This window comes from Medicago sativa, chromosome 3, assembly GCF_051527215.1.
Source record: "Medicago sativa cultivar Bolivia chromosome 3, Bolivia_mono, whole genome shotgun sequence".
Classification (NCBI taxonomy): domain Eukaryota; kingdom Viridiplantae; phylum Streptophyta; class Magnoliopsida; order Fabales; family Fabaceae; genus Medicago; species Medicago sativa.
Window position 1 is genome coordinate 74,769,406 of NC_140751.1, and position 27,983 is coordinate 74,797,388.

Here is a 27,983-nt window from a genome sequence, read left to right on the forward strand (position 1 = left end):
AGTTGTTTTTAGTAAATTAATTGTTTGTTATTAAAGTATATTGTTTAAAAATTATTGATTATTTTGTAAAAAAAACTATTGATTGTTAAAAAGTAGTAACTAAAATCCTTCAACAAAAAAAAAAGTAGTAACTAAAAGGTAGTAGCTCTGTCCCAAAAACAAAGGAAACTAAAAGTGGGAACATGTCAATGTAGGTTAGTTCATTGATTAGAAAAAAATCAATGAAATTAGGTCATATTTTGGGCTTGTATCAATCATCAACTAATTGTCCAATTAAGGGAAACGTCCAAAAACGGATTTTTTTTTTTTAAGAAGCTAAACGAAATATATTAAATAAATAATCAATCCGTCAAACACAAGGTGTGCCGAAGTGAGCCGAAAAGAGTTAATTACACCACAATAAGGCTATAAGCAGCCATAAAGCAAAAAAAAGACATTACATGACAGTCTGTAAACAACATAAGGGATTTTGTCTCCAAAAGGGATAGTAAAAAATGAACGTGATGAAGTTTGCTTTCAACCACCAATACGTTTGAAGTTTAACCTTTTCAATAAGAGCTTCAAGATGATCAAATTGATTTTGGAAAATTCTCCTATTGCGATCTTTCCATATAACATATAAGACCGAAATCCAAATAATTGTAAACGCTATCGTAGAACTCTTTGAGAAGCCACCGAGAGCACAAAACTGATTAGCATGAGTCCAAAAACGGATTTGAATTTTCTGTTTTCATCCTTCTCTCTCTTTCAAGTAAAATTAGTGTACCAAGAGAAAAAAAAAATCAAGTAAAGAAAGAGTCATCTCAAGGAAAAGAGAGCAAAATGTGTGTGAGAGAGATAAATTAGTGACTGAGATATTTTTTTTAAAGGGAAAAAACTTATAATATTTCATCAGATGCCAATTTAATGATACACGACAGTACAACAATAAAAATAGGAGTCATAGAAGTTGCATGTGTTACCTATATGATACACTTTTATTTTCGATAAGTATTTACTGTTGTGCTAAAAAAAATTTAGAGTTTATTGAAGAGGACCGCGAGTCAACATATAATCAATCCTTTTTTGAAAAAACGTGAAATAGTTCGACAACAATCACAAGAATGACAAAGAAATGAACCCCCACATGAACAAAATTATGTAAAAAAAAGGACACCAATATCAATCTTTAGGTTTTTGATGAAGATGTTTCTTTTTAAGATCTGGGATTTTAATGAAGATGATGATGAACATGATATGTATTTTTGGTTTCTATTCAAATTACCTAAAAAAGGACAATAAAGTAAAAAAAATTAAAAATACAAATTATCAAAATGAAAAAAATGACAAATGTTGAACATAAGTTAAGAAACAACATGAGACTTTGTTTTTTGTAAAAAATAAAATAAAAAACAGACTTTGTCTATTATATTGTTATTATTTAGTTTGTGTTTATACCTAAAAGTAGCTGTCTTGTTAGTCGAATTTGATAAATAGACAATTATAACAATTAGGCGGGGAAGTCCTTTAATGAGTAAGTTGATTTTTTTCTCAAGACTACTAACTCATAACGTGAGTTGTTTAAGACTTTTTTTTGTTGAAGACTTAAAACCTAATCAAAGATATAATGGAACTGAATAATGTTGCATCATCCATGATTTGTTGTTCTCAATGCTAATAACCGCTCAGAGGAATGAGAACTGAACATGATGTATAAGCACACAAATAAACTGTGTCAACATGGAGCATGCCGATTGTCATTTTAATGTTAGTTCTTTCCTTTTTTTTAATCAAACTAACACTTATTTACATGTATTTTCTCCTCTTTAATTTATTCAAATGTTAGAACATTAGAAAAACATATTTAACACTAAATAAAATGCACATTTTGTTTTTGGAGTAGAAAACAACTCAACCCAACCCACGAAAGAAACCAATGCTTGTCTGTATTGTAAGGAAGTTAATCATGGTTAAATAAACCCAGAATAAACGGTGTTAATTATGGGGACACAAACAAGGTGGTAGTACTAGAATAGAATGTGACGCAAATTTTGTGCAAGTCCACGTGGTGGAACCACTGAGTGCCAGGCTTTGTTAACTATGCTATCAACTGGACACGTGGATCGGCAAAATCCTAATTGGTGGACTGTACTTCTCTACCGAAAAATCATTGGCCCAATTGGGACCTCATTTTAATCCTTCTCCAACGTCGACACTCGAACTTGGTAGCATGTCATTTCTTGAACTGCAAAATTAGTAACGTTATATGCTCATGTTTCGAGTGCTATGTATATACTCCATTCGATAGCATTTAAAAACAAAAAATAATATTTTAAGAGCATTGAATAATAAATGTATCCGGTCATCCTTTCAAAAAAAAAAATGTATCCGGTCATCTTTATTAGATAAATATATTAATTATTTAATATATTTTTAAAAAATATTTTGCTTAATATTTTGATCACATATATTTTGCTTAACAAGAGAGTGAATACTAAAGAAAGTGTTAAAAAAATAGTGTCCGTAACACTTCTCGTACCATAAATATTTTGTCAAATTTTGAGTTTGCACGATTTATCTATTTTACGAGAGAGTTAAACATAAATGAATGTTTAGTATGACTTATTCCATTAATAAAATGTCTCATACATACACATCACTTATTCCATCAATTTTTAAAATTAATGTCTAATAAACATTCATTCACTTTAGTACGATAACTCTTACTAAAAAATATTAAGTGCATTCCACTAATAACTTTACATTATTCTTAAAAAAAAACTAATAACTTTACATTAGTACATTTCAAAAACAATTAATATATTTGTGTAATATTGTTTATAATAAATTTAAGATAAAGAGACAATGTTGTAGCCCAAGAAGATATTTGGGTTGTTTGCATTTTACCACTAGACCTTAGAGTTGAAATATAACATCCTTTGAAGTTCACATACTTCAAAATGGATGACGTACCGTATCCCATGTGTATCTTACACCGATACCTGTCTGATACTTTCTGATACGTATCAGGAGAGTATCCGAAGATTAAATTTTTTTAAAAAAAAATAATTATCCGATACTTTTCAGATACATCTGCGATACGAGCGATAGGCGGTGGAAAACCGATATGTGCGGGGCAACCTGATGTTTCTATTATATTTGGTATATATGTAATTGACCAAGTAAGAGTTTCTCTTCTATTTAGAATATATCATATACTCCCTCCGTTTCAAAATGGGTGTCGTTTTACCCAAAAAATTTGTTTCAAAATGAATGTCACTTTCAGTTTCCAATACAATAATAATTTTTTTTTTCAATTGTACTCTTCAATTAATACTATGTTACACTACTTCCAAATTATTATTTTTTCTTTAATGAAAAACAAATCAATAGTTGATTAGGATAATTTGGTAAAATTGCTATGACATTTGACTACTTTATTTCATTCCTTAATATGTGTGCAATTGCCTAAAGCGACACTCATTTTGAAACAGAGTGAGTATGTAATTGACTGATTGTCGCTTTCTTTATTATCAAGTGCCTTATCGTTTTTCAAAAAAAAAAAGTGCCTTATCGTTTTTCTATGTGTGTGGTCTAGGTTTTGCCCCAGTTTTTTTGCTTGAGTTTTAGTCCTTATTTTGTATTTTGAGTATTAATATAGTTTAAATTTAATTTTTTTTATTGAAGTATCTCAGCCGTATTGTATCTTGAATTTTAAAATTTTCTTGTATCGATGTATCAGTGTCGTATCGTATTATGTATATGAGATTCATAACATCTATAAATATATGTAATTTTTCTTTTGAAGGATCTAAATTTCCTTTAAAATATATTTTTAAATTAAAATAAAATAAAACAAGAAACACCGTAAAAAAAAAATGTAAAATGTAGGACACACAAGTGCTACAAATTCAAGAATGTAAACGGCAGAAAAAGCAGTTAATAACGGGCAGTTAAATGGAGCCCACACCTCCCTCCCTCCCGGATTTCATTTACGTATTAAAATACAAACATGGAGCCCACCTTCTTCCACCTCCTTCTAGTCATCCACCTTTCTTACTCATTTCTCTATAAGTACACCATCATCGCTAACCTCTCCCTGTGCTCTTTCACAACATTCTTCTCCTCTTCCTTCATTTTCATTCTCATTCTCTCAACAATGGACCAATTCAACAACGTCGATCTCGAATTCGCTAACTTCGAAGATTACGTCGAATTCGAATTCTCCGATTTCGAAGACGATGAACAACAAACCTTATCCGAAAATCCTCCTCACCGTAACACCTCCGATTCTGACTCCGACTCCGACTTCGAAGACGATTTCGAAACGGTACCGTTTCTTCACTATTTTCGTTTATTTAGGTTTTATTAGTTGAATTGAGTTAACGAGAGTTTTGATTTTGGTTTGGAAGAACAGAGTAATGTGAAGACTGATACTTCGGCTTTGGAAGCACGAAACGGGAAAGATATTCAAGGAATTCCATGGGAGAAGCTTAATTATAGTAGAGATGAATATCGTGAAACTCGTTTGAAACAGTATAAGAATTACGAGAGTCTCACGCGCTCTCGTGAAGACCTTGACAAGGTTAATTTCTTTTTTTTACTGTGGAAAGTTACTGTTACTAATTTCGTTGAGTTTTTAACTTTTCTAAACGTTTTTTTTTTTTTTTTGTTGTTATTAGGAATGCTTGGAAGTGGAGAAAGGAAATTCATTCTATGATTTTCAGTTCAATACAAGGCTTATCAAATCAACAATTGCACATTTTCAGGTAGGAAATTTGTTCATTTTGTTGCTATATTCATTTGGTGGGATTGGATTGTGCTTATTCATTTGTGTTTAACTTAATTCACTGATATATTTTTAATTTAAACAGAAATTTTAGTTCATTTGTTCTGTTGTGATATTAGTGTTGATTTTGAGTTTTGTTTTATTTGCTTTATACTACCACATCCAGCTGGTGCTTTAGTTCTAACTCTGTTTGGAGTCATGCTTGACATATGAGTTATGGCTACGAACGTGTTTGGATTAACTTATTTTGAGCATATCTGTGCGAACAAAAATATTTGTATGACTGTTTCAGAAAGTTATAGGCTTTTTTTGGTTCCATACACTCTATAAGATGGCTTATAAAACAACTTAAAGCTTTTATGAGAACAATTTGGCTTTATTTTATCTTTTGTAAGCACTTTTATGCATATGATATAAGCTTTTAGATAAGCTTTTCATCCAAAACAGGGCCAAACAATTTTTTCTATATATAATTTTGGTATTCTAGTTTTGCAGGATTATGTAACCCATATATTTTTTGGCAGGATGGAATTAGAGGCGGACCCCTTTATATAAGGATTTAAAGCAAATAATATTGCAATTTCTTATGTACAAACAAGCTTTCTAACAACTTATTAAAGTTTGAGGGGTGTTTAACTCTTCAGAAATTAATTTGTCAAAACCTCGTTCTTCCACGTGCACCAATAGAAATTGGACAAAACTTATGTGCGTCTTTTTTTAGTGTTATACTTATGTGCGTCTGGTGTTGTACTTCTTCACTTAAAATTCACTTTTGGTGCTTTCTTTTGCATCTAAGTTTTGTCCATAGAAATTATGTTGATGACCTTTCATGTAAATATTTATGTACTGGTATAACTTATGCAAAGCTCATATTTGGAAAATTAAATCTTCTTTATATTAAATTCTTTATCAAAATGTTTAAGTTGTTTCTTTGTAACTGACCTTACTTCAGGATTTTGAGCCTTAATTTTATAAGTAAATCCATTTTTTTGGGAGCAAAATGTTTCTCAAGATTATTTTATCCTATCTAGTATACTCAAATTCTTTCTTAAAACGGACTCGTATTTTCAAAAGAATTATCTCCAATGGACACCATATATTCTTTCTCATTTCTACAGTCAAGAAGTTTTCATGCCAATTGATGGATATGGATGCATCAAGGCTATGGTATGACTTGCATACTTAAAATTTTAGTGATTTCCTGTCAAGGAAAAAGCCTTTTTCTTACATTCAATATAATGACTGTGCACACACAGCCACCAATCCACACCCACATACAACACTTGAGATCAGAAGAGAGCTTTATTGAATCTATACCATCCTTTTCCTGTCGATTAAGATTCAGGACACGAGTTGTATTGTTACCAATACTTTAGGATTTAGCAGAGTATGTCACTAAAAAGTTGGCCACAGTGCATTAATTTTCGTTAAAACCAACAATCTGTTCGGGGTTCTGAAGTCAAGTAGTTTAGTCATGTGATGTTCCTTACTGAATTCTTCAAGAGGAAAGCTTACATGGCTGACATATTGTCTTAGTTAGCTTCTGATAATATAATTAGCTGTCTTAGTTACCACTTGTGGCACAAAGATAAATTCTGTACTTATATAGTTGCAGAATAGCCACTATAACTGTAACTGTTAATACTAACAGTACTAATTTTTAAGCTAAGTTTCAATATTAATGTTTTCTGCACCAATTTTCTGCTACTAAATATGCATGATCATTCCCTTCTATGGTTTATGTATTCGTCCTCCTTTTAATTGATATAAACATATGCGTATCTGCAATACAATATAATTTATTGCTTAACCTGTTTATGCATTTAGGCCTTCTATTTCTCTTTAAAGCAGGTGGAAAGTGAGCAGCTTGGGAGGACCTAAGTTTATGGTATGATAGGAAAATATCTGACCACATTTGAGAGGGCTCTAACAATATCTGCTATTAGTTATTATTGATTTTATCTTGTCAAGAGAAGCTTTCGCATAATGTTTGGCTGTATGTTTCTAAGATCTTCTTGTCTATAGAATATTAGAATAGTTATCTTTAGTTTCTCTTTACTTTTGAGTTTTTTTTTTTCTTACTTTGAATTTCTGTTTGGCTGTATTATTCCTTCAGCGTTGTTTAAAGTCATCTTTCTTCATGTAACTATGTTTTTTTTGTATATGAATTCCTTGGTATACTATAATCATCATAAAGAACTTGGTATAATTTGTTGGAAACATGTGTTAGTTAGATAAATTCTCTAATATTTAGTGTTGACCTTCCAATTAGATATCATAACCCACTTCATACGCAGGTGATTACTGATTTCCATGATGTTGTGTGATTGATTGTGCATCGACCATTTAGGCATTTGCACTTCATGTATACAAACTTGATTTAATAACAATCATATGTGCTAACACAGTAACTTAACAGAAATACCATCTGACATATTATACCCACCGTTCTAACATTTACGGGTCCTGTTCAACGCTAGAATGTGGTGCCTGATTTGTTTAGAGTGATATCAATATCTTATTTTATGATCATATATTTCTCCTTGGGTGTTAATATTGATGTTATCAACGTGTCTTGTCTTTGTAGCTGAGGAATCTATTGTGGGCAACATCAAAGCATGATGTTTACCTTATGCAAAACTACTCTGTGATGCATTGGTCCTCATTACTACAAAGGGGTAAAGAAGTGCTTAATGTGGCAAAACCGGTTATTCCAACCCTTGTACGTAGCTACTTATTTTTTATCGAATGAAATCTGTTTCGTTTGTCCTCAATTTCATCTTATTTAACTGTCCTTATGTACTTTAGCAGAAGCATTGTGGATTAGCCCACCCTGTCTCGCGAGTGCAAATCAGCACCATGGCTGTTAAGGAAAACTTGATGGTGGCAGGTGGCTTCCATGGGGAGCTTCTTTGCAAGGTAGGGCACATCGTGATTTCTTTCAGTTGAATAATCAGCCCTAACGACTTATGAAGGCCCCCTTTTTAACACTTTTTTTTTACCAGAATTTGAATCATTCTGGAGTTGCATTCTGCAGTAAAATAACTACAGATGATAATGCTATAACCAACGCAGTGGATGTTTTCCGCAATCCTAGGTAAGCATCTAAATGAAGCATATATTTGGAATTTTTGTGGATTCAGTTTCTAACTCAACTGTCTCTTTCTTTGCAGTGGGTCATTGAGGGTCATCGCAGCAAATAATGATTCCCAAGTTCGGGTTTTTGATGCAGAGAATTTTGCTTCTCTGGGTTGTTTCAAGTATGATTGGTCTGTCAATGTGAGTGTCATTAAATGATATTTATGTTATTTCTGTTACTGTTTTGATTTTAAACTCTTGAGACATAAGTAGAACATTTGCAAATAACAATTAGTTTTGCTTATCAATAGAATGCTTCTGCTAGTCCGGATGGAAAGTTGTTAGCTGTTCTTGGGGACAGTACTGAAGGCCTGATAGCTGATGCTAATACCGGGAAGGTAGTTTAATCTAAAGATGTTTTTTAGGTGTTACATTGTCCTTATTGTTTCATTTAGATTCTGATTATATATAATTTATGGTATCTCTCAGGTCACTGGAAACCTAAAAGGGCACTTGGATTATTCTTTCTCATCTGCTTGGCACCCCAATGGACAAATATTGGCTACCGGGAATCAGGACACAACATGCAGGTTGTGGGACATAAGAAATCTTTCAGAGTCCATGGCGGTATTAAAGGGACGAATGGGTGCAATAAGGGCCTTAAAATTCACATCAGATGGGAAGTTTTTGGCCATGGCTGAGCCAGCAGACTTTGTCCATATTTTTGATTCACATTCTGGTTATGTACAAAGTCAAGAGATAGATATATTTGGTGAAATTGCTGGTTTATCTTTTAGCCCAGACACAGAGGCTCTGTTTGTTGGCGTGGCTGACCGAACCTACGGTAGCTTGTTAGAGTTCACCAGAAAACATTGTTATCAGTATCTGGACTCGATGATTTAATCAAGCGGAATGCCTTCAAGATGTACAGAGATATGATCCATATGGACCGGAAGATTTCTACAATAGGTTTAAAATTTGCTTTTGCAAGATGTGTTTTAAAAATCATTTTGCCGTTGAACTTGGTGCTGCAAATAGCAAATTTTGCTCAAGAGAGAGCTAATTTAGTTAAGGTTTTTCCTTTTGTTAGAGGTTGAAATAGTTTGAATTTTGCCTTCTTTGCTATTGTATATTTGAAACAATAGAATCAAACATTACTATATTACACTACTATTGCTTTGAACTTATTTTCCATTCAGTTTAAGGATTTGGCAGAACAGCAGTCGCACACTTGTATGTCCCAACTCCCAAGTGGACTTTGTCTCTTTAGTAGTCAACACGCGATTTTCTCGGTGTCGGCAGTTATTTAAAGACTAATCTGAAATTTAAATCAATTTGACAAAAAAAAGGGAGAAATTGACAAATCAATTCCAATCCAAGAGCAATTAAACTTGGATGAGATGGTAAATGATTTCTTCTAATTTAACTTGAGATTTGAATCCAACTCTGAAAATATAATATTGTTAAATCATTTTGGGAAATTTTTTGTTATCCATTATGGTCTTAGACGGTTTGAGAAATTAAAAATTAATTTAGTTGTGCACAAAAGTTATCTGGTTCACACCAAACAAAAATGAATGAATTGTTGTAAAAAAATAAAAAGAATGAACGAATTGAATAATGAAGCGTGGAAAACAGGGCGTGTGCACCCTTCGGACTCATTTATTTTTTTGGTGGTTGGAATGTGTTGGGTAAGAAAGTGATGATGTGCCATAAACTTCGGAACGAAGGAGTATGATGTAGATGTAATACCTAATTTCATAAAAAAAAAAATGTAGGGAAATGTTAACTTGTGCCCTCAGGGGGCACAAGTTTAGAAGCCAAATGTAGAAATAATGTATTGAAATGCGTGCATTAAACTTCACGTTTAATGTTTTAATGAAGGGAGCTTCTATGGTGCAGTCAGGAAACTGACTTTTTTGGAAAAGTTAATTTTGATTTTAATGTTTGATTCATTTTTAAATTGTTGATTACTGATTAATGATCAATATAATTCATCTAGTAATGCTTGCAACATCTTGGACTTACATGTACCCTTTTTTCGTTGGCATCTTTAACATGCAAACAGAGTTGATGATATTATGTGATAGTCTTAAGTGTTACACTTTATGGGGTGTTACACTTAAAACAAGGTAGGATATAATTAGATCAAATGCAGACTTGTTAATCTGATGAATTGATGATACTATGAGGACTGAACTTTTGATGCCACTATACAAACAATGGGGTGTTACTCATTACAATTTTGATGTTATAGTGTTAACTTCACCAGAAAAGTCATTTTCATGACTTCACCATAGAATTTTTCTTTAATGAATTGAATATACAAAGTTTAAGGGAATATTTCTTTTTTTTTTTTATTTATTAACATGTGCCCTAAGGGCACAAGTTAACACTACCCAAAAATGTATCATGCACACTAATTTTTTTCATATGTTTGCGAGACCGGGTAACTGACATGCAGAAATATCTTTTGAGTAGATGGTTAATTCAATTTACATTGATAATTGTGGCTAATTTATGGCGTTGAGATAGCTGTAATTTTCACGGTGAATTGAATGATCATCTTAGAATTACCATATTTTTAAAGAGCAATGCTATATCTCTAGAAAAAAAACATCAAGAATTCTTCAAGAATAAAGAGCAACCAATCACAATGCACTATTTGCCACAATTCAAGGAGGTGTGACTGAAAAATAGGAAGTAGACAAATAAATCATGCAATTAAAACTTGCCACATGTGTCTTGAAAAATTTTTGATGCTATTTTTCTAGATAAATACTCCCTCCGGTCATATTTATAAGCAAAAAACAACTTTTTAAGTACATTGAATAACTAATGTATCTAGTTTATAAACGTGGTTAGATACATTAGTTATTCAATGTATCTAAAAAGTTGTTTTTTGCTTATAAATGTGACAGGAGGGAGTAGCATTTTTCATTTTTAAATGCGATTAACCATGTATAACATGGCCACATGTGTGTACTTAAAGTGGGTGTCTATATATTATTGTTGAATTTCATGTTTTTCAAAACTGTTAGTATGGGGGTGGGGTTTGGCACCCGGATGTTAAAAATTGATCATTATTATGCTAAGGACCTAAGGTGCTAGCTACCAACCAAACCATATGAAGAATTGACGTATTCGATAACCTTGAGGCCACTTCATGGAGATTAAGAAGGACTTGCAGTTAAAGGTCCCCATCAGCATGAAAATGAAAGAGAAGTCATGGAAGAAACCCCTAATATACTTTGGGAAGCCGTAAAGAGCCTGAATTTTACCTCCCTTTTCTTTTTCACGCCCCACTAAATTAAAGGACAAAGCTACACGAAATACCAAAAACATGATGTGCATATTTTACTGATCTAAATTCTAAAGGGAAATGTCATAATCATAAGCACATATAAAATACGAAAAAGAGTTTACTGGAATACTCTTTGATGCTAAATATACATATTTATCCTGTGAAAATGGCCCACAAAAGCTCTTACTAAATACATTTGCTTAGTAATGCCCATTTCCATACGCAGGCTAGAAGTCTTCATTTGTTTTTCTACAACCAAATCTAAATATATGCTATTAAATACAACATGCATAATTTTCTTTAAGTCATTTTCAAGAGATCGAATGAAAAATTAGGTAATTCAGTTTGAATGGGCAAAATTTTCAACATTTGGATTTAGGAACCGACCATCAATTTTTTACAAAAATTTGGATCTTTTAAATCAACGTACGAGTTCCACATATATAGATGATATTTAAGTAATGAAATATAAAATATATATATATTTCTAAGTCAAAGTCCGATTGTTTATTACATATGGTAGCTCCAAATGATAACAGATGGAAAAAAGTAACAAAGTCAGTTATGACTTGTATGCTGTGGTGATTTATTGATGTAAATGTCTTTTTTCTTCTTCAAGTTTCAAACTAACTCAGTATTGAAGAGTTTCCCTTCAATGCTAAGAATACCCTTCAATGAACCACGTATCAATGTATAGTTGTTTTATATAATAAGGTTTAGTCTAGGATGAATGTTGGTGACAAATGGCTCTCTAGTCTAGATGAATTGATCATTAATGTGTTAAACTTGTAAATTCACAATTTCGAGCCTGAATGAAATTTAGATCATGTACACCCTAGTCTTCTTTGTTTTTATGAATTTGAATATGAAATGACATGACATGGAATCTCATTGACAAAAGAAGAAGATGCTAAAATTTGAAATGTATTTCATTATGACAAAGCTCTGTCAATGATTTAATCAATAACTGTGATTGTGATCTGCATGCATCCAAGCGAAGTAATTATGTGTTATCTTGTAAAAAAAATTACATGTTCCAAAAATTAAGTTTGAAAACTTAATATCTACGCTTATATATTTATGCATATTGAAATTAATTTTGTGAAATACATATACGGATATACCATTTTTTTAAAATAAAATAAATTGAAAAGTAATCATAATTGATTAAAACTATAAAATTGAGCCCTAATAGGCTATGTTATAATTTTAAAAAATTGAGCCCTAATAAAACTAAATCATGTTTTTTTTATCACACCTTACTCTCTTCTCAAACAACTTACTGTTTTTCGGATTTTATATTTTAAAAGCGTAAAACAAGTTTAAAAACCCTCCATTGTTTGGATTTTAGAATCCAAAAATAAGGTGCTTGAGAAGATTGGAGGGTGGGAAAAGAAATTTCCAAAAGAAAGTGCTAAATTTGGCCCTAAATACATCAAGAGAAATACAACTTGAATTCTGCTCTTCACCCAACTGTTTTTGCTCGCTCCCAACTGAAAAGACGAAATTGCCCCTGCGTGAGTTAAGTCACGCAGAATTAACACTAGCTTGAGTTAACTCACGCATGGATATTTTTGAAATTTCAGTTGGGAATGAGCAAAATGTGTTGGGTAAAGAGCAGAATTCATACAACTTGGTCAACTCGAGTAGATCCACCTATGATCCCTTTACACCGTACTATCCCTCTAGTTTCAATGGAGTATTAATTTTTGGAAAATGAAATGTTAACAAGACCCGTAATTTTTCTATTTCAAGAGTTCTACATAGTCCTCATTCTTATATGAAAGACAATGGAGTATTATTTGTTTTGTTGGTGTAATGGTTACTGATGCTTGTAGTGATATGTATCTTTTAAATTTACCATAACCCTAATTTTGTATTCCTTTTGCAGGAATCTATCGATATGGTTGCTTGAAAGAACATTGGGAGTTTAAAGCAAGCCCTCTAGACGGTCTTCTAGGTGTAGTTAATTAATTATGATGGTGTTCATGATTTTATGTAGATTTTTTTTAGTAGATGACTTTATGTAGATGATATCTGTATAATTGGATGATATCCCCCGCCATTTGGTATGAACATATATATATATATATATATATATATATATATATATATATATATAGTATTCATATTTTGGAATCACTTTCTGACATGCACGAGTCGCACATGGTGATTTGAGAAATTTTATTCACTTTAAAATATGACAGTTCCTTATAATTTTAGAAGAAGTTGACATGGGGTTTTATTGAGAAATTTATGAAATGAAAATGTTTATAAGATTATCATGAGTGCTAATCATAAGAAAACATTGCATTTGAAAGGTTATATTGGGATGAAAGTTAATTGAGAATCAACTGGATCTATGATATTGTGGTTGTTTCAAATATGTTGTTCTGATTATTGAGTATGCACTTTTGTTTTTTATTTGAATGACAAATGTTAGTATGTAAGTTGTTATGTCACAGTCAATTATTATTTCCATTGCTAAATTCATGTCTCATAATTCATGATTGTGGAAAGCGGAAACCGTGTATTAGATCTTAAGCTGATATGAAATTAAGTTAATGTGATCTTGCCTTTGTGATTGTAGCAAAGATCAGATCAAAGAGTTCAAGAAGTTGATGAAGTCTGGTTTTGAATGACCAAGTGAACCATCATATTTTCTTAGAATGGAAGTTGTGAAAATTGTAAGAGGAAAAATTCTAAATCAGAGAAAGTATGTAAGTGGGTCCTTGAGGTATGAATGTTGTAGCAGACCTGATATATCATTCAGAGTTGGAACGGTAATCGTGTTCCTGGAGAGTCCTAGGTCATTGTACCTTGTGGTAGCCAAGAGGATTTTGAGACACCTTTAAGGAACATTGGATTTTGGCGTGTTGTTTCCTAAACTAGTTGAAGCAAGTGAAGAAGAATTGGTAGGATACACTAATATCTTGTTGCTCAAAGAAACAAGGCATAGTAAGAAAAAGGGTCCTTTATATTACATTATAATTTTTTTTTCTTCTCATACATAGTTATGGCGGACATTCCAACTATGTAGACACCCCAACTATGTGTCAAATATCGTGTGTCAAATATCGTGTGTTAAAAAGGAAAAACAAAACGAAAAAAGTTGGGGTGCCTAACCTAACCCAAATTTATCAAGAGCTCCTTGTTGTGATTTTATTAGCTCTTTATTTCGTTTTTTTATCAAGAGCTCCTTTTTTTCATTTTTAGGCAACATCTTAAAATAAATCAAATACTCAGTAGAAGCCAATACAACAAAAAAAAAAACCATAGAAGTAGAGAACAATAATACCTTAAAAGTAGACTGAAATTTTAGTACCTGAAAACAAAAGCGCAAAAAAGAGAAGAAATATATTTAACACTTAATTAATAAGAATTCAATTTAAGCAAAAATCAAGAATTGAATTGAAAAAAAAAGAAGGCAAAAATAGATTCCATACAGTACAAGTTATATACATTATTCACGTATATTGGAAAAAGGCAACAATTCATTAATATTATTCACGTGTGTACAATACATACTTCAATTGTAAAAAGCAAAAAGCAATTCAATTAGAATTCAATAATGGTGAGATTAGTGAATTCAATAATGGATTCAATTGGAAAAAGCATAAATCAATTCAATTAGAATTCAACACCTTATGCAATTCAATCATTATCAAAGAGAATTGGAATAAGAAAAAAAACATAAACCTAAAACAATTCACTTGAAGAGAGAATGATTTAAGAAAATGGTGAAAATCAATAATGATTTTCTTACAAATTGTAATTGTCTTGTCTGGTTTTGGTTTTGGTTTTGGAACTTTTTGGTTTTTCTCTTTAGGTTTCTTTTCTCATCTACTTTTTTAATTCCACAAAAAGATTTTTTGTTTAAATGTGTTTTTAAGATTTGGGTCTTTTCAATTACACAATTTTTTTTTTATCTCTTTAGGGGGCCTAAAGAGATACGAGGGGCCTAAAAAGTAACCTACTTGCATAAAAGGTATTTTTTTTTCCTATTTTTTATAAGTTGGGCCGAGATAAGGATTTTAGTCTGGCCCTACTAATACGAATTGCTATACGCATCCCAATTTTTCTTAGTTTTGCTATATGCACCCCCCTTATAAAAAAAAATTGGGCCCCTACGGGCAAGGGCCCTAGGCCGTCGCACCTCCGGCCTATGCCTAGGGCCGGCCCTAGTTATTATGGCCATTTCTTCATGTCAAACTGAGTACATTGTAATTTCTTATGCAGCATGTCAAGCTCTATGGCTCCGGTCATTGTTGAAATGAAATGCACCTTGAACCTAGCTCAAGGAAGGAACAAGCATTTTGAACCTAGCTCAATGAAGATAAAAAGGTCTTGCTAACATGTTAAGGTTTATACGAATAACAATTATTTATTGCAAAAAAATAGTTTTCAACTTTTTAAAAAATAAATTTGCACAATTTATAAGACAAAATTTTCACATTGAGTTCCTTAACATGCGACGTTTAACATGTGTCGTATATGTTATAATTTCCAAAAAAAAAAAAAAAAATTGCATACGAATTTGTCCGGAGAGTTGCATTTATAAATAAATCATTAAGTTTATTTAGTTATTAGTTTTTCATACACTTTGTGCTCGTTAATGGCACATTTATGGAATACAAATATATAAATGTGAAGAGAAAGGATTAATAATCCACATGATACCATCCTCATATATGAAAGACTACTAAGCATAAGAAAACAAATCAATGTGTTATTAATTGTTGAGGAATGCTTCAAGAATTCTACGTAGTCCTAACTCTTGTCTACTTCAACTTCTTTTGGATATGGAAATCAATAACATGATCCTTCCACACGTTGTCATCATCTAGATAATCTTCATAAAAGTTTACTTTCCCATTCGATCTAACGGTTAAAGCAGCACTACTCCTAGTGCCATATAAACCCTGCATTTTTATATACATAGATGAATAAATTGGTAAGTAATTAAGTAAAAAGTTCAATTAATTCTTTGATTATATATTTTTTTTAACTTACCAGTGGTGTTTCTACTTCAACAAAAATGGAGCTAAGATTGAACTCCCAATCAAGTGAGCATATATTAGGTAGCATGCTTTTGTCTGCTTTAACTTTGTCCTTCATAAGCTTTTTAATTACTTCTTTCACATGTATCTCACCTTCCCCATTTTTAGAAAGATGCTCTTTGAATCTAAATTGAAGGCGCTGAGCCTACAATATATGAAAAAAAATGATTTGTTGAAGTTTGATTGAATATGTTGAATATAAATTAAATTAAATTTTGATTGAGTTTTCCCTACAAGGTATACGTATCCAAAAAGATGTACTGCTAGAAGAATTTGTGTTCAATGATAAAAAGTGTGTCCAAATAATAACTATGGTAACAAACCTTATGCCATGGTGAATTTAACTTAGCATTTGAAAGTACATGTAGACCAGGAGGAACCTCTTGAACAGTAATTGGCTGTCCCTTGGGCCTATTTGATATGTATACCATGGATTTGGAAGTAATGTCAGCAATGACTAAATTGAACCCATTGTAATATTGAGCTTCTGTTTTTAAGCTTTCTGCAAATTCTTTGGGATTCTTGCTGCTCTGCCATTTATCAACAAAGTAAAGAAATATGAACAATCGATTAAGAAATTCAATTGAACATGTACAAATAAGAATTTGGTTAGAGGTGATTACTGATTACTTCACCCAACTAACTAGGTATACTATGTCAATAGCCAATAACATGCATAAGAGCACTCTTTAGCATATTTCTTGTGTTAATTTGGTCTATACAAAGATCTATCTAGCTAATATTGAGAGAAGTTTTTATTTGAAAATAGAGAAAAACTCAAGTTGTTCGATAAGCACATCTCAGAAGTAACTACAAAGATATTTGATATGTTCAGAGCGTGGGTTCGAATCTGCGATTCTTCAGTTTTCTACACTTAAGGTGTGTGATTCTCGTCATTAGGCTATTTAAAAAAACTCAAGTTTCATATTAACTAGAATTGAGGAATGAAAACGGTTTATAAAGAATAATATCCTCATACGCCGAGTTAGATGCTATTAATAAAATATTTATTTATCAAAAAAAAAATACTATTCCACCTTGCAGATATATTTTATGATCCATAGCGAGTTGGGCTCAACCCAAAATCAAATAGCTTTGATCGATTGTTGTATGCATCTATAATAATATGCTATGTACTATATTTGAATAACTTTAATCAAATCAAGTTCGAACGAAAAAAATTTAAATCGAATTGAAAAAATTCTCATCGAGTTGAATTGAGCCAAGTTCAAATCCTTTTGGCTCATTTTCAACTCGATGTAGTGCTATATGCACACCCTTGAACATATGAGGATGACACTGAAAAGGTGGAGGTTGCGTCATTGGTGATGTGGAATCCACAAAAGACCTATGGGACATTCTCATTTATAAGTGTTTTTGTTTGAATGTGTATAAATAGGCAATCACAACAACCAAGTTAGGAGAGCATATTATCTCTTCCACCATGTTAAAGAAACACTAATTTGTAATTTCATTGTTTTTTAGAAGTACGCAAAGATGGCTAGTTTTGTGGTGCAAGAGAGGTATATGTATCATGTATATCTCTTACAATTGAATCAAGTGAAACATGATGAAACTTGTTGATCTAACGGTGAAAAATAATTACGTAGATAATATATCACTATTTTATTTGTGCATCATAAAGTTAGTAAAAAAATTTAAAACTTAAAATTACACCCATATTTGTCACCATCACACCGACCGGCAACCAAGTTGGATACTCTACGAATAGACATTGTGCAATTAATTGTAAACCGTTAAATCAAGAGAGAGGAAAAAATTATATCCCTTGATCTAATGGTCTATCGTTGGCTATACCACTAACCGGCTCTAGGTTTTGTAGTCCTTCTCCACTCAACATTTTTCGAATTGGGATTTCCTACCTTGAGGGAGAAAAAGGTTCAACATTTCTCTCTATCTCTCGTCTTTTATTTTTACTCTCATATTTTTCCTTACTTTTCTACTTTCTCTTTTCTGTTTTAGCCTAAAGTCACTTCAAAGATAGAGACCCCAAAATTAGAGAATTTATTATCTTGTTTATAAGATAGTAATAATTTTATTTTCTCATTGCTTCCCTCCATTAAAGATAATTTTTCGAGATGCATCGTACACTAATGTTGGTAGCTCTCTCAACTTATCAAGAGTTTGCAGCAAAATAAGAAGATTTTTTCCCTATCAAGATAAGCAATTATAAATTATGGTCTATTTAACTCTCTTTTTTTCTTCCTATTTTCTTTCAAATACAAAGACAATGGATATAATAATCAACCTTAAATAATTACCCTGTGCATATTTATATACCTTGAGAAACATGAGGGGTAGGTCTCCACGAGTTTTGGCCTCGGGGCAAGTATGAAGCTCCAAAACATTGGTAAGAAAAGCCACTCTTCCTTGTGAAGAACAAGCCAACCATGTCCCTCCTCCTATTTCATCCCTTCCTCCCACTATATCACATTCTTCCCACCATGACACTTCCTTTGTAGGCCTTCAATTCATCCAAATTAAACACAATTAACAATAATTAAACATCATATATAATTAACCACGTACAAATATATGTACAAATTAATGTATGCATATTAATTCCACAAATCAAACAGGAAATTAAGAAGAAAATTAAGCTTGCCTATTGTGATATTCATCTCTATTATTCAAAAGAAGAAAAGGATAAAGTGGATGAGATTGCCAAAGAAACAAAGCTATACACATTGTTCACAAATTTTGAGTTGGCTTCAATAATACTATAATTAAGTACAAAATGAAACTGGACTATGTTATTATATACTCCAAATTACCAAAGCTTATATTGGATTTATTGGCTACACCTAGCTACATTGGCTATCTTATCCATCAGTTTTTGTTATTAATTAAGACGCATGCAATAATGATCGAGGTGGAGCATAAAACGATTGGAAGTAACCGATTAGTTTGGTTACATGCATATTTTAATTGTAGTATATGCATGCTCAATTTGCATCCTAGCATGTATTTGCTTGCTGCTTTTTGTGTATAGCACTATAGCTCTTAGCTGTGAACTCTAAAATTAGCGGCGATGAAGCATATCATTAATGTACAACTAAATAAAATCGAACAATAAGTTCTCTAAAACTTGTAAGTTTAGCCAAATGTGGATATAGGTACACTCTATATACATGCATACTTGTACTAGTACTATAAGAGTATTTCATCTTTTTGTGTGATGATAAATCTGTCAAATGTTACAAACTAATACATGTAAAGTTTATTATTAAAAAAAAAAAATACATGTAAAGTTTTGCTTACGTGGTTGTCTTCTTTCCTCAAAATTTTGAATTTCAAGGGTTCATAATTTTAAAAAGTTCTATGAATAGAAAATTTATTTTCTTCCCTATTTTCCATGGAAGCAAATTTTCATAGAAAATGGGGAAGAAGATTAACTCTCACCATATGTTTTCGTTTTTTTTGTTTTATAGGTTAACTTTAAACACAACATGTTTGGGTAAAATTGAAGTTGAATTAGTTTTTTTATTTAATTTGAAAAATAATTCACTTAAACTTCAAAATCACAAAAATTGATTTTATTATCCGTGTTTGTTTTAACATTAACACGTCACCACTGGTGATTGCTGACCACCACCGATCATTTACCACCACTCTTACTACCTTTGATCACCATCAATTGGCAATTAACAACCACTCCGTCATTCGCTCAAATAGTTGCGTCTACTATCCGCTGATCACCATTCCGACCATCAACCACCACTCCGCCATTCCAAGTAGCTTTTCAAAAATCTATTTTTTTTTCCAAATACAAGGAACTCAAGTGTAAGAGCTTCAAATTTTAAAAAAACGATTTTTATGATAGTAAACAAACAGAAATAGCTTTAGATTTTTTAAAAAAATCTCTAAAAACAAACGCACCCTTAGACTATAGTCGACCGCCATTCCATATCCACCTTACCTCTAACCACCATTGTGACGCCATGTTCGACTGTTGGGGTCACTTTGCTCGCTGATCAGCATTCCGACCACCATCTATCATCACTCTAACCACCGTCAAAATACCACTCGGACCACAACTCTGACAATAAAAGAAATCATTTTCCTCAAAAAAAATTACATAATTCAATAGTATTTGTTTGTAGGGTTAAATATGTTTTTGGTCCCTATAAATATAGCAACTTTTCGTTTTAGTCCCTCTAAAATTTTCCTTTAACTTTTAGTCCCTATAAAATTTTCAATCACTACTTTTGGTCCTTATTTTAAAGTTAATTTTTGTATTTTTTAATGAAATTGTGCAGAAATGTGTAGAATATTGTAAAAATATTTCCCAAAAAAAATTAGAATTTTTTAACAAAACATAAATTTAATATGAATTTTTAACCATCAAAAATATAAAAATTCATATTAAATTCATGTTTTGTTAAAAAATTCTAAATTTTTTTGGGAGAGATTCTTATAATATTATGAATTTTTCTGCAAAATTTTATTCAAAAATATGAATTATACATATGAGTTTACTTTAAAATAGGGACCAAAAGTAATGATTGAAATTTTTTATAGGGACTAAAAGTTGAAGGAAAATTTTAGAGAAACTAAAATGAAAAGTTGGTATATTTATAGGGACCAAAAACATATTTAACCCTTTGTTTGTACCTCTAACATAAATGCCTCATAATAGAATGAATACCATATTAAGGGTATGTTTGGAACTACAGATAGTGCAAGGAAAGATAGAAGAGAGAGTGGAAAGTTTGTTGAATAACATTCTTTCCCCTGTTTGGTTCCTCTGTCAGAGAGGAAAGATAGGCTTTCTTTGATGGGGCCCACGCGCAAAAGCTTTCCGTCCAAACCAGCAAAGAAAACTTTCATGGATGATGCAATTATTTGAAAAGACGATACTACCCTTGCTTTTTAGGATTCACGTGAAATTTTCTTACGTGTTGCATTTCATCTTTATTCTTTAAAATTTAAGTCATCATCACTTTATTTATATATAATATAAATAAATTACTAAGATATATTTAATGTTTACAATAATTTTTTACTATTTACTACAATTTTTTATTTTTTAAGCGGATTTACTAAATTTTTTGGTTGCATATATACATACAGGGCTATTTAGGTCATTCATTAAATATATATCTTTCTTTCCTTTCACTTTCTTTTCACTTTCACTCATTCCAAACAACTAAAACAATCATCTCACTTTCCATTCACTTTCCTCATACTTTCTTTTCTTTAACAATCTTTCCTCTCACTTTCTTTGGTGATCCAAACACACCCTAAGTGTGCATCAAGAATAACATTGATAGTACTATTCAATTAAACCAGTGAATCGAATGAAAGAAAACAAAAAGTGATAAAGATGGAGTTCTAAAGTCAAAGAACGATACTGTACTTTGTACGAATAAGAACCCAGTTGAGAAGCATAGATGGACCTGATCAGATTGGATTTATAGGGCGGAAGAGGTGGGTTTGTTGAGTTGACAATGAAATTACGTGGAAAATTGGAATACTAATGACGAGGCACATGACAATGGATGGAGAGGGAGTGATGGGTCTGGTTCAACAAATAGGAAAAATTGCATACTTAATATTATTTGTAATACTATATAGAAAAAAAGTGAATATCAATGTTAAAACAAAGATATAGTTTGTAAGACATAATTCAACTAACAATCGATGTTGAGGGCCGTATCTGAGGTAGAGTGAAGAGGGTAACCGTCCTAGGCCCCAAATATAAGTATAAAATATGGGCTCAAAATTTTTTAAAAACGTGTAAGGTATGATATTATATTTTGAAAAAAAATAGAAATGAAGACTTTGAATCTAGTATGATTGTTGCCAAAAAGCCTTACATTTGATATGAGTATAGAGCCGACACTTCCAACAAAGTGTCGTAGCTTTAGAAAGAGACAATATGATGAGAATGATGAGTAAATATAATCACATGAGGAATCTTTTAGAGACAGTCATATTTTGGTGGTTGTTGATATGATAATAACTTCATTGAAAAATAGATTTGAGCGGTTAGAAGTATTTAAAGTATTGTTGGTTTTCTATTTGACGCAAGAACCTTGAATTCATTGGATAATGATGAATTAAAAAAATCTTCCACAGATCGAGTGTTAACTCGCCGAGTTCACGTTTTTAGGTACCAAAATCGTGTCAACTCGAAGGTAAACTCGATTTGTGGTAAAATCAGAATGTTTAACGAGTTTGACTCGAGTTAACTCGGTCAAAATCGGGTAAACTCGAGTAAAATCGAAATGTAAGTCTAGTTTTTTTTTTTTTAGTTTTATTAACAACTTTAGGAACTTGTTAAACTTTCCTTTTTGGATGGTTAAGACTTGAGAGACTTATGATATTGCAAGTTTATTTTGTATTTTGATGTTTAGTTGAACATAATATTTTATTATGGTGGTTGAAAACCTTTATAATTTAGTCATATTTTGCACTATTGGACTATTTATAATATTATATTAGTTTACATATGTCATGTAAATAATAAATTTTATTTAATTTTAATTTTAGGTAAACTCGTACGAGTTCTCGAGTCGAGTTTACGAGTCGAGGTTACCTAGAAAAAACGAGTTGAGGTAAACTCTCGAGTTGTAAAACTTTGGTTGTAGCAATAAAATTTAGTCGCAGTTAAAACCGCTTTAATAAAAAATGGGTTAATTATGTTTCTAGTCCCTATAAAATAGCGACCTTGTAAGTTTAGTCCCTACTTAATTTTAATAGCATTTTTAGTCCCTATAAAAAAAATTTACTTATAATTTTAGTCCCTGCTAAAACAATGTTTGATTAATTATCCTTAAACTCTTAAATTTTTGAACGATTTTTTTGAGACAAGATTAGAACACTATGAAAGGTTCGTTTACTAAAATTTAGAATTTTCTGACATGAAATGAATTAAATATGAATTTTTTAAAACGACAAAAGTTAAAGATAAAAAGTAATAAAATCTAGATGTAGAAATCAAATTTTGCAATAATTTTTTGCGGACGAACTTTTAGTAATGTTCTAAACATGTCTGCAAAAAATTGATCAAAAATAAGAGTTTAAGCATAAATTAAACAAATTTGAATTGAGTAGGGACTAATACTCAGTGCAGAAAAACAAAATTAGGGACTAGAAATGCTATTAAAATTAAGTAGGGACTAAACTTACAAGGTCGCTATTTTATAGGGACTAGAAACATAATTAACCCATAAAAAATATAGTTGCAGCAATTAACTTTTTTTTTTTTTTGTAGTGATTAACATGTGCTTAGGGAGAATTTCTAAATTTTTTTTAGCAATTCACATCTGCTTTGTGTGCAGCGGGCACATTTATGTGCTCATGAACGACCTTTCTTGAATAGGATCTGATCTATATGATTGTACTACTGTGTCATTGATTTTTATTGATAAAAAAAAAAATTATGTGCTCTTAGGGTGTATTTAATGCATCTTGATATTTTTGAATGAAGTTTCTACGGAACACCTTTAGACTAAGGTATACCGGTACATCTGTTTCATAAATTAATAAGTTAACGATCATTTTTGTGTAATAAAGAGTTATTTGTTGACTTTTATATTTTAAAAAATATTATTTCATAAGAAAAAACATCATTTCATTGTTTATAAGAATCATATTGTCCCCGTAAGCATAGCTTAGTTGGCAGGGACATGCTTTGTTATATGCATGGGTCGGGATTCGAACCCCGGACACCCCACTTATTCACTTTGAAAAAGGTGAATTCTAACCACTTGACTACTTGACAAAAAAAACAATAATACTAATTTTTTTATATTTTGTCGAAAAAATTATCAATATTCAAATTCAATATTATGAGTAATAAAAAAATCAAAAAAGTTGAATTTTGCTTCACCAACACTTTTGAGAAATAAAATATATTATTATAATTGTAAATGATAGAAAATATTTTTTTTTCTAAAAACAATAACCGATTAAACTATTAATTTAAATATAAGTGTACCGGTACACTCAAATTTTTCGAGTGTAGAATTGCCATTTTTGAATCTGGTCAGAAGTGTTAAAACACCCTAGATTATGATGGACTGCCCCACACATTGTTGATGTATAAAATAATGTTTTTGACATATTTTTGGGATTTTTTAATATATTTTGTTCACATATCATTCTCATATCTCTTCTTTACTCTTTTTTTTTGAATAAAAAACTCATTATATTAAGAAAAGAGATCAGAGAAATACAAAGCACGGGCTTGGGCTGGAATATCCTCCACCCAGAGCTGATTTAAAGAAGAGGTAGCTAAATGGGCTAAACAGTGGGCCACCGAATTGCCTTCTCTTTTAACATGTGAAAAGCTACAAAAGTTAAATCTAGAAGCTAAAGAGACAATACTATCTGTAATAGATCCTAGATAAGTTCTATGAGCTTCCTCCTTATTAGTTAAGAGAGACATCAGCTTCTCATTGTCATTTTCAAAAATGACCTGTTGGAACCCACGGTCCAGAGCAAGGAGAAGGGCTTGATAGACGCCCCAAGCTTTGGCAGTGAGAGGGCATAGAAATCCTGGTCGTTGCCAAGTACCAGAGACTATAACTTCTCCGTCTTCATTTCTGGCTTTAACTCCAATACCCCAGACTTCCGACACGGTGAGATTGGCATCGCTGTTAAGTTTAATAGTGCCTTGCGGTGGTTTGACCCATTTTGTATGCGCAGGAGCTCGAGCTGGTCTAGGAGCTAAAACAGGCTGTGTTGTGCGAAGGTGAGGATCTGGAGAGCCAGATCTGGCTTTTCTGAAGCTAATTATGCTATTGCATGCGCGCTGTATGACTGCATCTCCAGGTATGGCTTTATCTTCAAAAACTCTCTGATTTCGCGCATGCCAGATGCTGTATAAAATTGCTGCTAAATCTATGATTATAGGTTTTTCATTGTTGAAGATGAATGATATTAGCCAATTGATGAAATCTGAGGTGGGGATAGATTGAAAGTTTATCCCTAGATTGGACCCAAAGAGCTCACGCCTGGAATGATCACACTTAAGAAAAATATGGTCAATGGTTTCAATTCCTTCCTCACATCTAGGGCAAAGAATAGAGCAGTTAATCCCTTTTTTATGTAATTCATCTCTCACAGGTAGTGCTTTGTTGATAATCCTCCAAAGCAAAACTCTATGGCGAGGTATAGTGTCAAGCCCCCATATCTTCTTCCAAATAGTGCCCATAACAACTCTGCTGGATGCCCCTTGATCATGTTGGGACTTCCATACTTGCTGGGCATAGTAGCCAGTTTTAACGGTGTATTCACCAGTGGCATTGTGCATCCACATGAGAGAGTCCTGGCTTATACTCTGGGTAAAGGGGATTTGTTGTATACAGGATCCTTCAAAAGGAAAAAAGATGTGCTCTATAAGGTCATTGTTCCATCTGGGGGTTGTCAAGCATAAGATCATGTACCATGTTTATATTGTGAATACCAGGGTTTTGAGTTAACACCCTGTAGCCATTCTGTTGATGTAACCATTGATCTTCCCAAATATTAATAGAGGCCCCATTGCCCACCTTCCAACAACAACCCTTCTTCAGAATCCAAGTTGCTTGATGTAGACTTCTTCAGGCATAACTAGGGGCATAACCTACTATAGCCTGTAAGACATCAGATGTTGGGTAGTATTTGGCTTTAAAAACTTTAGAGATAAGAGATTGTTGATTGGTGTGGAGCCTCCAGACTTGTTTGGCCAGCATGGCCAAATTAAAGTCTCTAAGGTTTCTAAAGCCAAGGCCACCATCAACAGTTGGTTTAAGCACTCTATCTTTGCTGACCCAATGAATTTTCCTGTTGTCTCCATTACTTCCCCACCAAAACCGGCAGACTGCCCTTTCAATTCTGTCACATGTTTTTTGAGGGATGAGGAAGCAACTCATCACAAAAACAGGGATGGCCTGAACAACTGCCTTAATCAAAACACCCCTACCTGCAAAAGACAGATTTTTCTCCTTCCAACCCTTCATCTTTTTTATAACTTTATCCATGATATAGTTGAAATCCTGAACTTTGGACCTACCAAATTGAGTAGTCAGACCCTAATACTTGGTTATTCTGTTGGATATGTTGATAGGTAATTGGGCTTGAAATTCCTTTTTGATGTCATCTTTAAGCCTAGGGTTAAAAACCATCTCTGATTTTCCTAGGTTAACTTTCTGTCCTGACATGCTTTGATAGAGTTGAAGAGTGTTCATAAGAAAATTTGCTTCTTTGGGATCAGACCTACAAAAAAATAAGCTGTCATCAGCAAAAAATAAGTGAGAAATAGGAGGGGCAGTAGGTGCAATCTGAATGCCATGAAACTTGCCCTCAGCCAGTCCTTTAGTCAAAAGACCAGAAAGGACTTCAGCACAAAGGATGAAAAGATAGGGAGACAGGGGGTCCCCTTGTCTTAAGCCACGTTGGGGGCAAAAATTATTGCTAGGCTGCCCATTGATGAGGACTGAGAAAGAGACAGTAGTAACACAATTCATGATGGTTTTAACTAGATTAGGAGGGAAACCCATGGTTAAAAGAGTTTTGTTAAGGAAACTCCACTCAATTCTATCATAGGCTTTAGCCATATCTAATTTAATACCCACAAGACCTTTTTTAGTATTATTAGTCTTGTAAATTTTATTGAAAACCTCAAAAGCAACTAAAATGTTGTCAGTTATGAGCCTATTGGGCAAAAAAGCACTTTGGTGTTCAGAAATAACATGAGGTAAAACTTTCTTAATCCTGTTAGCAATAGTTTTAGTGACAATTTTGAGAATAACATTGCATAAGCTGATAGGTCTATAATCAGAAGGTTGGATAGGAGTATTAATTTTAGGAATAAGAGCAATATAAGTATGATTAATAAGAGTAGGATCACCCCCTTTGTTTAGAAATTGGAGAGCAAATTGAGTGACATCAGAGCCTACAATTTGCCAGTAGGTTTGGTAGAAGAGAGCTGGCATCCCATCAGGACCAGGTGAAGATGTTTCCTTCATAGATTTCATAGCAGCCTCCACTTCCTCAATGGTGAAATCTGCACTAAGCTCAGCTTGCTTGTCTGGGGAGACTCTATTTCTAATCACATCTAAATTGTCATGCACATCAATAGGATAAGAAGTATAAAAAATGTTAGTAAAGTAATTAGTAAAAATATCATGAATGTGGATATCATCATTCCATTCTCTGCCATTATTATCAGTGACAGAGTGGATGAAATTTTTCTTCTTCCTTTGACTGGCTTTGAAGTGGAAAAACTTGGTATTATTATCACCATACTTGAGCCATTGGGTTTTAGCCCTTTGAGACCACCAGATTTCCTCCTGTAACAAAACTTCAGTAAGATTAGTTTCAACATCCTTTATCTGATTTATCACCTTGGCATTAGGGATTTTATTTTTGAGATGCATAAGCTTCTCCTGCAGATGTCTGATCTGTTGAGGAATAATACCAAACTTATCCTTCCCCCAGTTATGCATATGATGGAGAACAGCATGAATTTTGTGAGTACTATCCCCACTAGTGTTTGTCCAAGCATTTTGAACAACTTTGTGACTGTCTTTATCATGGCTCCAAATTTCTTCAAATCTAGTAATAGTATGGTGGTTGTTTCTCGTATTCCTACTTTGATGCTTGTCCCAGAACTCAAGAAGGATAGGAGAATGGTCAGAGGTAAATCTTAATAAATGGTAATTTGTATATCTAGGAAAAAAGTTAATCCAGAGGTCATTAGCACAATATCTATCTATCCTTTCTTTGATATGGTACGTGTTCTCTTGGTTATTGGCCCAAG

At 32.4% G+C, this 27,983-nt stretch overlaps 3 protein-coding genes across 20 annotated transcripts; 1 reads left to right on the forward strand and 2 right to left on the reverse strand.

The window, feature by feature from the left end:
• The first annotated feature begins 4,080 nt into the window (after positions 1–4,080).
• LOC146940145 (putative WD repeat-containing protein C2A9.03) lies at positions 4,081–9,016 on the forward strand. Of its 17 annotated transcripts, none has more exons than XM_085753768.1 (10): positions 4,081–4,309; positions 4,397–4,564; positions 4,662–4,748; positions 6,596–6,660; positions 7,355–7,490; positions 7,580–7,687; positions 7,774–7,865; positions 7,942–8,047; positions 8,158–8,244; positions 8,336–9,016. In XM_085753768.1, coding segments are annotated over exons 4-10 (945 nt in total). In that variant the 5' UTR covers positions 4,081–4,309; positions 4,397–4,564; positions 4,662–4,748; positions 6,596–6,658; the 3' UTR covers positions 8,750–9,016. The 17 variants fall into 17 exon arrangements, with proteins under 17 accessions (XP_085609894.1, XP_085609892.1, XP_085609878.1 ...); XM_085753766.1 differs by having other exon boundaries at positions 6,617–6,764; positions 7,356–7,490; XM_085753752.1 differs by having other exon boundaries at positions 6,617–6,656; positions 7,356–7,490; positions 7,577–7,687.
• Positions 9,017–15,675: 6,659 nt separating this feature from the next.
• On the reverse strand, positions 15,676–21,637 carry LOC146940146 (uncharacterized). Of its 2 annotated transcripts, none has more exons than XM_085753749.1 (5): positions 21,591–21,637; positions 18,512–18,695; positions 16,534–16,740; positions 16,164–16,355; positions 15,676–16,072 (listed from the first exon to the last, which is right to left on the reverse strand). In XM_085753749.1, exons 1-5 carry the CDS (start codon positions 21,620–21,622, stop codon positions 15,932–15,934), a joined length of 756 nt encoding a protein of 251 aa, XP_085609875.1. In that variant the 5' UTR covers positions 21,623–21,637; the 3' UTR covers positions 15,676–15,931. The 2 variants fall into 2 exon arrangements, with proteins under 2 accessions (XP_085609875.1, XP_085609874.1); XM_085753748.1 differs by lacking the exon at positions 21,591–21,637 and adding an exon at positions 18,837–19,954.
• Positions 21,638–24,389: 2,752 nt separating this feature from the next.
• LOC146940147 (uncharacterized) lies at positions 24,390–25,499 on the reverse strand. Its single transcript, XM_085749851.1, has one exon. It carries the CDS (start codon positions 25,497–25,499, stop codon positions 24,390–24,392), a length of 1,110 nt encoding a protein of 369 aa, XP_085605977.1.
• Positions 25,500–27,983: the final 2,484 nt, after the last annotated feature.